The 9792-nt window shown below is 38.4% G+C and overlaps 1 protein-coding gene and 1 long non-coding RNA gene across 3 annotated transcripts in view; one reads left to right on the plus strand and one right to left on the minus strand.

Annotated features, from left to right (window-relative positions):
- Positions 1-9792, minus strand: part of Cpa6 (carboxypeptidase A6) — a 374787-nt gene that overhangs the window by 64266 nt on the left and 300729 nt on the right. For both annotated transcript variants that reach the window (XM_031366851.1, XM_031366852.1), the window contains one exon: positions 562-672. In XM_031366851.1, the coding sequence (XP_031222711.1) occupies positions 562-672 (111 nt within the window). The remainder of the gene's footprint in view (positions 1-561; positions 673-9792) is intronic.
- The window catches only part of LOC116088167, a 106619-nt gene that overhangs the window by 31513 nt on the left and 65314 nt on the right, over positions 1-9792 (plus strand). The gene's annotated exons all lie outside the window — the stretch shown is intronic.

Consider the following 9792-nt stretch of genomic DNA (forward strand, 5'->3'; position numbering starts at 1 on the left):
AAAAAAAAAAAAAAAGACAAGTCACAAACCAAACCATTAAAAAAAAAAAGATTGTGTCATGCTGAGAGTTAAAACCAAGCAGCACATGCACATGTTAGTTGCTCACTGGGTTAAGACATCACATTCCTTTGGGGGTGAATTTCTCTATGCACAGACCAGCTAGGGGAAGACAGACGTGAGGATTCATCCAGACCCAGCCTCATGATCTGCCTTTCAACACCATCTAGTGTCTCCTACATTCTTGACTCTTCTTTTTCTTAGACAAGTTGATACAATGTATTTTGGTCATTTTTCACCTCCATCTCCCTTGGGTTCTCCTTATAGGCTAACTGAATAGGTTAGGCGAGGCTAGTGATTTTTTTTTTTTTATCAATTTATTTGGAAAGAGAAATCTTTATTTCTATGAAATCTTATGGGAAAGCACATTATGAAAATGAGGAGGACGCTTCTCATGTTTCCTGAACTCGTTAGTAGCGAGTGCACCAGCAAACTCCTTTCCTGGCTCATCACTTTCTTATGACCTATTCAGTCCTTTTCAATTGGATAGGCAGAGCAACTTACATGTGTCCAGCTGAAATGGTATCCATCGACATTGAATACAGGCATGATATAGAAATACAGATGATTCAACATTTTTTTCATGGCTGGATCAGTCTTGTAGGTCAGAATGGCCTGAAAGACAAAGGAGACCCTGTCTTTCAGGATGGACACCAAAAAGTGCGTCTAAGGGGAAAACCCTTGGGAGAGATCCTTACTGCAAAGAGAAAGGCCATGCACGCTGGACTGAAAGGTAACATGCTAACGTATACCGCACGCTGTTTTTCTCTTTGAATGAGACTCTTGATTACCACTATTACTGGTAATAATACCAATGTCAATTCTTTCTTACCAATAATAATAACTCTTTTTATTTATTTATTTATTTTATTAGATATTTTCTTTATTTACATGTAAATTTCTCCATTCCTAGTTTCTCCTCCAAAAAACAAAGAAACAAACAAAAACAACAAAAACAAACCCCTGTTGCCTCCCCCTCCCCATGCCTGCCACCCCACCCTCTCCCACTTATATACAGGAATACAGGAAGAACAACCCACAAACCACAAGGAACTCAAGAAGAAGGAAGACCAAATGGTGGACACTGCATTCCTTCTTAAAAGGGGGAACCAAATACCCAGGGAAGGAGTTACAGAGATTAACTATGGAGCAGAGACTGAAGGAAGGGCAAGCCAGCCTAAATATAGCTATCTCCTGAGAGGCTCTGACAGTACCTGACTAATACAGATGTAGAGGCTCACAGACATCTATTGATCTGAGTACAGGGTCCCCAGTGAAGGAGTTAGAGAAAGGACCAGTGGAGCTGAGGGGTTTGCAGCCCCTTAGGACGAACAACAATATGAACTAAGTAGTACCCTCAGAGCTCCCACGGTCTCAACCACCAACCAAGGACTGCACATGGAGGGGTCTGATTGTTCTGGCAGCATGTGTATAGTAGAGGATTGCAATTTGATCATCAATAGGAGGAGAGGAGCTCGGCCCTGTGAAAGTTCTGTGCCCCAGTGTAGGGGAATGCCAGGGCTAATAATAACTCTTGAATACCAATTTATTAGCAGAGTCAATAAACAGAGTAAGTGAATAACTTCTTACAGTGTTTCAGCTCTGGCTAAATATTTGGATTTTATAGTTTTCTTTTTTTTAATTGGATATTTTCTTTATTTACATTTCAAATATCCCCTTTCCCAGCCCCCCCCATGGAGACCCCTATTCCATTCCTCTCCCTCTGCTTGTATGAGGCTCTTTCCTCATCCACCCACCTACTCACTCCAACCTCTCTGCCCTCACATTCTCCTATATTGGGATAGCCAGCCTTCACAGGACCAAGGGCCTCTTCTCCCATTGATGCCAACAAGGCTATCCTCTGCTACATCTGTGGCTGGAGCCATGGGTTCCTCCATGTGTACTCTTTGGTACAATGGTTGGCTTCGAGCATCCACCTCTGTATTTGTCAGGCTCTGGCAGAGCCTCTCAGGAGACAGCTATATCAGGGTCCTGTCAGCATGCACTTCTTGGCATCCGCATTTGGTGATTGTATACGGGATGGATCCCCAGGTGGGTCAGTCTCTGGATGGCCTTTCCTTCCATTTCTACTCTACATTTTGTTTCCATATTTCCTCTTGTGAGTATTTTGTTCCCCTTCTATGTAAGACCACACTTTGCTCTTAATTTTCTTGAGCTGTATATGGTCTGTGAGTTGTATCTTGGGTATTTCGAGCTTTTGGGCTAATATCTACTTATCAGTGAGTTCTTCTGTGATTGGGTTACTTAACTCAGGATGATATCTTATAGTTCCATCTATTTTCTTAAGAATTTCATGAACTTGTTTTTAATAGATAAGATACAGCTTCTGGCTATTATAAATAAGGCTGCTTTGAACATAGTGGAGCATGTGTCCTTATTACATGTTGGAAAAATCTTCTGGGTATATGCCCAGGAGTAGTATAGCTGAGTCCTCAGGTAGTACTTTGTCCAATTTCCTGAGGAACTACCAAACTGATTTCCAGAGTGGTTGTACCAGCTTGCAATTCCACCAGCAATGAAGGAGTGTTCCTCTTTCTCCACAACCTCTCCAGCATCTGCTATCATCTGAGTTTTTTATCCTAGCCATTCTGACTGGAGTGAGGTGGAATCTCAGGGTTGTTTTGATCTGCATTTCCCTGATAACTAAGGATGTTGAACATTTCTTTAGGTGCTACTCAGCCATTTGGTATTCCTTCATTGAGAATTCGCTGTTTAGCTCTGTTCTCCATTTCATTATTATTATTATTATTATTATTATTATTATTATTATTATTATTATTATTATATTACTACTACTACTACTACTACTATTATTATTATTATATTATTATTATTATTTTGGTTTTTTTGAGACAGGGTTTCTCTGTGGAGCCCTGGCTGTCCTGGAACTCACTCTGTAGACCAGGCTGGCCTTGAATTCAAAAATCCACCTGCCTCTGCCTCCCAAGTTCTGGGATTAAAGGCGTGTGCCACCAATGCCCCGGCTCTGTTCTCCATTTTTTTTTTTTTTTTAGTGTTATATGGTTCTCTGGAGTCTAACTTCTTGTGTTCTTTGTATATATGGATATTAACCCTCTATAGGATGTAGGATTGGTAAAGATCTTTTCCCAATCTGTTGGTTGCCATTTTGTCCTATTGACAGTGTCCTTTCCCTTACAGAAGCTTTGCAGTTTTATGAGGTCCCATTTGTTGATTGGTGTTCTTAGAGCATAAGCCATTGATGTTCTGTTCAGGAAAATTTCCCCTGTGCTCATGTGTTCGAAGCTTTTCTCCACTTTCTCTTCTATTAGATCCAGTGTATCTGGTTTTATGTGGAGGTCCTTGATCTACTTGGACTTGAGATTTGTACAGGGAAATAAGAATGAATCAACTTGTATTCTTCTACATGTTGACTGCCAGTTGAACCAGCACTGTTTGTTAAAAATGCTGTCTTTTTTCTACGGGATGGTTTTAGCTCCTTTGATCAAGTGACCACAGGTATTTGCGTTCATTTCTGGGTCTTCAATTCTATTCCACTGATCTACCTTCCTGTCACTGTACCATTACCATGCAGGTTTTTTTTTTTTTTTATCACTATTGCTGTGTAATACAGCTTGAGGTCAGGGATGGTGATTTCCCCAAGAGTTCTTTTATTGTTGAGAATAGTTTTCGCTATCCTGGGTTTTTTGTTATTGCAAATGAATATGAGACTTGTTCTTTCTAACTCTATGAAGAATTTTGCTGCTGAATTTGTTTATCAAGTTAAGGAGTTCTCTGTTGGAATTTCTTGGGTCACTTAAGTATACTATCATATCATCTGCAAATAGTGATATTTTGACTTCTTCCTTTCCAATTCGTATCCCTTTGATCTCCTTTTGTTGTCTAATTGCTCTAGCTTGAACTTCAAGTACAATATTGAATGTGTAGGGAGAGAGTGGGCAGCCTTATCTAGTCTCTGATTTTAGTGGGATTGCTTCAAGTTTCTCTCTATTTAGTTTGATATTTATTTAGTTACTGGTTTGCTGTATATTGCTTTTACTATGCTTAGGTATGGGCCTTGAATTCCTGACCATTCCAAGACTTTTACTGTGAAGGGATGTTGAATTTTGTCAAATGCTTTTTCAGCATCAAATGAAATGATCATGTGGGTTTTTTCTTTAAGCTTATTTATGTAGTGGATTACGTTGATGGACTTCTGTATATTGAATTATCCCTGCATGCCTAGGATGAAGCATACTTGTTTGTGATGAATGATCATTTTTATGTGTTCTTGGATTTGGTTTGTGAGAATTTTATTGAGTATTTTTGCATCAATATTCATAAGGGAAATTGGCCTGAAGTTCTCTTTCTTTGTTGGGTCTTTGTGTGGTTTTGATATCAGCATAACTATGGCTTCATAGAATGAATTGGGTAGTGTTTCTTCTGTTTCTATTTAGTTTGAAGAGTATTGGTATTAGGTCTTCTTTGAAGGTCTGATAGAATTCTGCACTAAACCCATCTGGTCCTAGGCTTTTTTTTTTGGTTGGGAGTCTTTTAATGACTGCTTCTATTTCTTTAGAGTTTATGGGATTGTTTAGATCGTTTATCTGATTCTGATTTGTTTGTTTGTTTTGGTTTTTCGAGACAGGGTTTCTCTGTGTAGCCCTAGCTGTCCTGGAACTCAGAAATTCGCCTGCCTCTGCCTCCCAAGTGCTGGGATTAAAGGCATGTGCCACCACTGCCCAGCTTATCTGATCCTCATTTAACTTTGGTATTTGGTGTCTCTCTAGAATGTTGTCCATTTCATCCAGATTTTCCAATTTTGTTGAGTATAGGCTTTTGTAGTAGGGCCTGGTAATTTTTTGAATTTCCTCAGTTTGTGTTTAATATATCTCCATTTTCATTTCTGATTTTGTTAATTTGGGTACTATCTCTGTGCCCTTGAGTTATTCTGGCTAAGGGTTTATCTATCTTGTTGATTTTCTCAAGGAACCAGCTCCTGGTTTTGTTGATTCTTTGTACAGTTGTTTTGGTTTCTACTTGGTTGATTTCAGCCCTGAGTTTTCCAGTTTCCTACTGTCTACTCCTATTGGGTGTATTTGCTTTTTTTGTTCTAGAGGTTTCAGCTGTGCAGTTAAACTGCTAGTGTATGCTCTCTCCAGTTTCTCTTTGGAGGCACTCAGAGCTATGTGTTTTCCTCTTACCACTGCTTTCATTGTGGCCCATAAGTTTGGGTTATGACCAAGTTATCATTGAGTAGAGCATTGTTCAGCTTCCATGTACATGTGGGCTTTCTGTTGTTTTTTGTTGTTATTGAAGACCAGCCTTGGTCTGTGATGATCTGATAGGATGCATGGAATTATTTCAATCTTCTTGTTTCTGTTGAGGCCTGTTTTGTGACTGATTATATAGTCAGTTTTGGAGAAGGTACCATGAGGTGCTGAGAAGAAGGTATACTCCTTTGTTTTAGGATAAAATGTTCTATAGATATCTGTTAAATCCATTTGTTCTATAACTTCTGTTAGTTTCACTGTGTCTCTATTTAGTTTTGGTTTCCATGATCTGTCCAGTTCTGAGAGTAGGGTGTTGAAGTCTCCTACTATTATTGTGTGAGATGCAACGTGTACTTTGGGCTTTAGTAGAGTTTCTTTTATGAATGTGGGTGGCCTTGCATTTGGAGCATAGATGTGCAGAATTGAGAGTTCTTCTTGGTAGATTTTTTTCTTTGATGAGTATGAAGTGTCCTTGCTTATCTTTTTTGGTAACTTTTGGTTGAAAGTTAATTTTATTTTGATATTAGAATGGATACTCCATTTACTCCATTTGGTTTGTGGACCATTTGCTTAGAAATTGTTTTCCAACCTTTTGGTCTGTTGCTGTGTCTGTCTTTGACACTGATGTGCATTTCCTGTATTCAGCAAAATGCTGGGTCCTGTTTACATATCCAGTATGCTAGTCTATGTCTTTTAATTGGGGAATTTCATCAATTGATGTTAAGAGATATTAAGGAATAGTGATTGTTGCTTCCTGTTATTTTGTTGCTAGAGGTGGGATTATGTTTGTGTTTGGCTATCTTCTTCTGGGTTTGTTGAAAGAAGATTACTTTCTTGCTTTATCTAGGGTGTAGTTTCCCTCCTTGTGTTGGAGTTTTCCATCTATTAACCTTTGTAGGGCTGGATTTGTGGAAAGCTATTGTGTAAATTTGGTTTTGTCATGGAATATCTTGATTTCTCTCTCTACGGTAATTGAGAATTTTGCTGGGTATAGTGCCTGGGCTGGCATTTGAGTTCTCTTAGGGTCTGTATGACATCTGCCCAGGATCTTCTGGTTTTCATAGTCTCTGGTGAGAAGTCTGGTATAATTCTGATAGGTCTGCCTTTATATGTTACTTGATCTTTCCATTACTGCTTTTAATATTCTTTTTTTGTTTTGTGCATTTGGTGTTTTGATTATTATGTGATGGGAGGAATTTCTTTTTGGATCCAAACTATTTAGAGTTCTGTAGGCTTCTTGTATATTTATGAGCATCTCTTTCTTTAGGTTAGGGAAGTTTTTTTTCTTTAATTTTGTTGAAGATATTTACTGGTCCTTTAGGTTGGAAGTCTTCATACTCTTCTATACCTATTATCCTTAGATTTGGTCTTCTCATTGTGTCCTGGATTTCCTGGATGTTCTGGGTTAGGATCTTTTTGCTTTTTTCATCTTCTTTGACTGTTGTGTCAATGTTTTCTATGGTGTCTTCTACCCCTGAGATTCTCTCTTCTATCTCTTGTATTCTGTTGGTGATGCTTGCATCTATGACTACTGACATCTTTCTTAGGTTTTCTAACTCCAGGTTTGTCTCTCTTTCTGATTTCTTTATTGTTTCTATTTTCATTTTCAGATCCTGGATGGTTTTGTTCAATTCCTTCACCTGTTTGATTGTGTTTTCTTGTAATCAAAAAAGTTTTGATTTTTGTGTTTCTTCTTTAAAGGCTTCTACCTGTTTTCCTGTATTTCTTTAAGGAAGTTATTATGTCCTCCATCATCATCATGAGATGTGATTTTTAAATCAGAATCTTGTTTTCTGGTGTGTTGGGGTGTCCAGGGCTCACTGTGGTGTAGAACTGGGTTCTGATGATGCCAAGTAGCCTTGGCTTCTGTTGCTTATGTTCTTGCCCTTGAGTCTCACCATCTGGATATCTCTGGTGTTAGCTGGTCTTGCTGTCTCTAACTGTGGCTTGTCCCTCCTGCAAACCTGTGTGTCAGTACTCCTGGGAGACCAGTTCTCTCTGGGAGGAATTTCAGTGTGGAGAGTTGTGGCATAGGATCATCTCTGGGGCACAGATGGAAACCGGAAGGATCCTGTCCTGGGCTGTTCCTTGGTTCCTGTGTCCTGATGGCTCTGGGCAGGTCCCTCTTGGACCAAGAATTTGAGCAGGAGTGGTGGTCTAACCTATGCTTACAGATGTGTCAGCACTCCTGAGAAGCCAGCTCTCTCTTTGGTATGGAGAGCTGTAGCACAGGATCAGCTCTGGGTGCCTTGGGCTTTCATTAAGGTAACAAGTATAGTTTTTCTTTCTTTCTTTCTCTCTTTTTTTTTTGTGGTGCTGGAAATTAAACCTAGGACCTTGTACAAACTAGGCAAGTACTTCCCTTCTGATATGCACCCTAGAACCATTTTATGAATATAAATGTATATGTGAATATATAGTTAAGTATATAGTATAAATCAATCAATCAACATGTTAATTCTCGACTCCATTTACTTTTAGCCAAAATAATTAACTACATGTGGTTGAGGGCCTTCCCTGACACATCACACCACACACTATTGATATCACATGCCTCCAGCCTCGGAACTTACTCTGTTTGCTCCTGATTTTTCTTCGGCAAGTTTAGTGGATAAAACATCTTTATCCTCTTTCTAGCTCCTTTGGGGTCTTGTTCTATGTATATAAGTTTATTTCTGTGAAGGTACACATATGTGCATGTATGCATATAGTCCAGAGGACAATGAAAAAATGCCATTCATCAGGTGCTGCCCATCTTAATTTTTAAGACATGGTTTTAATGACCTGGAACTTTCCAAGTAGGTTACATTGGCTGGCTAGTAAATTCCAGCTATTCACCTGCCTCCACTTCTTGAGAGCTGAGATTACATGTGTGTGCCAGGTATACACCCAGCACTTTTAAAATCTATATTCTAAGGACTTCCTTCAGGTCCTTGTACTTGTATGGCAAGTACTCTTCCAACTGAGCTGTTACCCCAACCTGAGATCTTGTTTTTATGATTGGGTTTTACTTAAATTTGATGCCACATTTGGGGACTTTGCATTGTAATTTTGGACTGAAACAGAATACTATAGTGTATACTAAGTCAGGTTGAAAAACATAAATATTTTAAAATCTGCTTGTATAAAATAGAATTGTTTAAATAGTTCTTTTCGATGCATGTTTATCTCTCTGTGGAATAACTTGGAAACACAGGAAATCTCTAACAATGGATGTCTCTGGGGAGTAGGATCAGAACACTGTGTGTGGGAAGGAAACTTTTCATTTAATACCTATTTAGGTTATTTGAAAAATTTTAAAACATATTAAGAATATAATTCAAAGTATCTCTTAAAATAGTTCCCCATTATTAAAGTGTGAATAACATATAGAAAGCTGTATATATCTAATGTATAGTTTGCTTAATTTAGAAATAAGTATACCTTTGTGAAACTATCATAATAATCTGTGCTGTAAACACATCCATAGCCTCACAAAGTTTCCTGTTGCCCTCTTTATTATGCCTTGTGTTGTAAGAACACCTAAGATGAGTTATAACCTTTTAGCAAGAATTAAAAGGTATGACACAGCATTGTTAACTGCAGGCACTGTTTGCCATGGGTGGTCTCTAGGACGTTTGAGCTGAAATTTGTATACTGTTAACATAATGACCATTCTTCTAGTTCTAGTTTGCTGTCTGCTGATGTGACCAAGACCCTGACCTAAGGCAGCCTGTAGAGGAAAGGGTTTGTTTGACTTTCACTTATATGTCACAGTCTGTCATTAAAGGTTAGTCAGGGTAGGAACTCAAGCATGAACCTGGAGCAGGAACTGAAGCAGAGGCCATGGAACACTGCTTTCAGGCTTGCTCTCCATGACCTATTCAGCTCGGTTCCTTATACAGTCCAGGACCATCAGCCTTGATGTGGACCACCCACAGTGGGCGGGGCTCATCTGCATCAATCATTAATCAAAAAAAATGTCCCACAGATTTGCCTTCAGGCCAATTTGATAAAGAATTCCTCAATTGATGTTTTGTTTTGTTTTTTTAAACAATAAGTGGGAGAGGGTGGGGTGGCAGACATGGGGAGGGGGGAGGCAACAGGAGTTTGTTTTTGTTTGTTTCTTTGTTTTTTGGAGGGGAAACTGGGAATGGAGAAATTTACATGTAAATAAAGAAAATATCTAATAAAAAATGAAACATGCTAAAAAAATTGTATTATGATGAGAGAAGTTACATGATTTCAATTTATCTGAATTTGTTAACATTTAAAAACATATTTTAAGTAAATAGAATTAAATCACATTCTTGTTTCCCTTTTGTACCCCCACTCCTCCCAGAGACCCCCCTTCAATACCTACAATATCTTTTTTGTCATATTCCTTAAAATGTATAAAATATTATAACAATAAAAATAAGCATTATAAAAGTTGCTTGATATAAAACAACAATCAATTCAACAGTCTTATGTAGATGCTCGTCTACAGCAATAGTGAAAATAC

Source organism: Mastomys coucha, unplaced genomic scaffold (assembly GCF_008632895.1).
Source record: "Mastomys coucha isolate ucsf_1 unplaced genomic scaffold, UCSF_Mcou_1 pScaffold14, whole genome shotgun sequence".
In the NCBI taxonomy this organism is placed as follows: domain Eukaryota; kingdom Metazoa; phylum Chordata; class Mammalia; order Rodentia; family Muridae; genus Mastomys; species Mastomys coucha.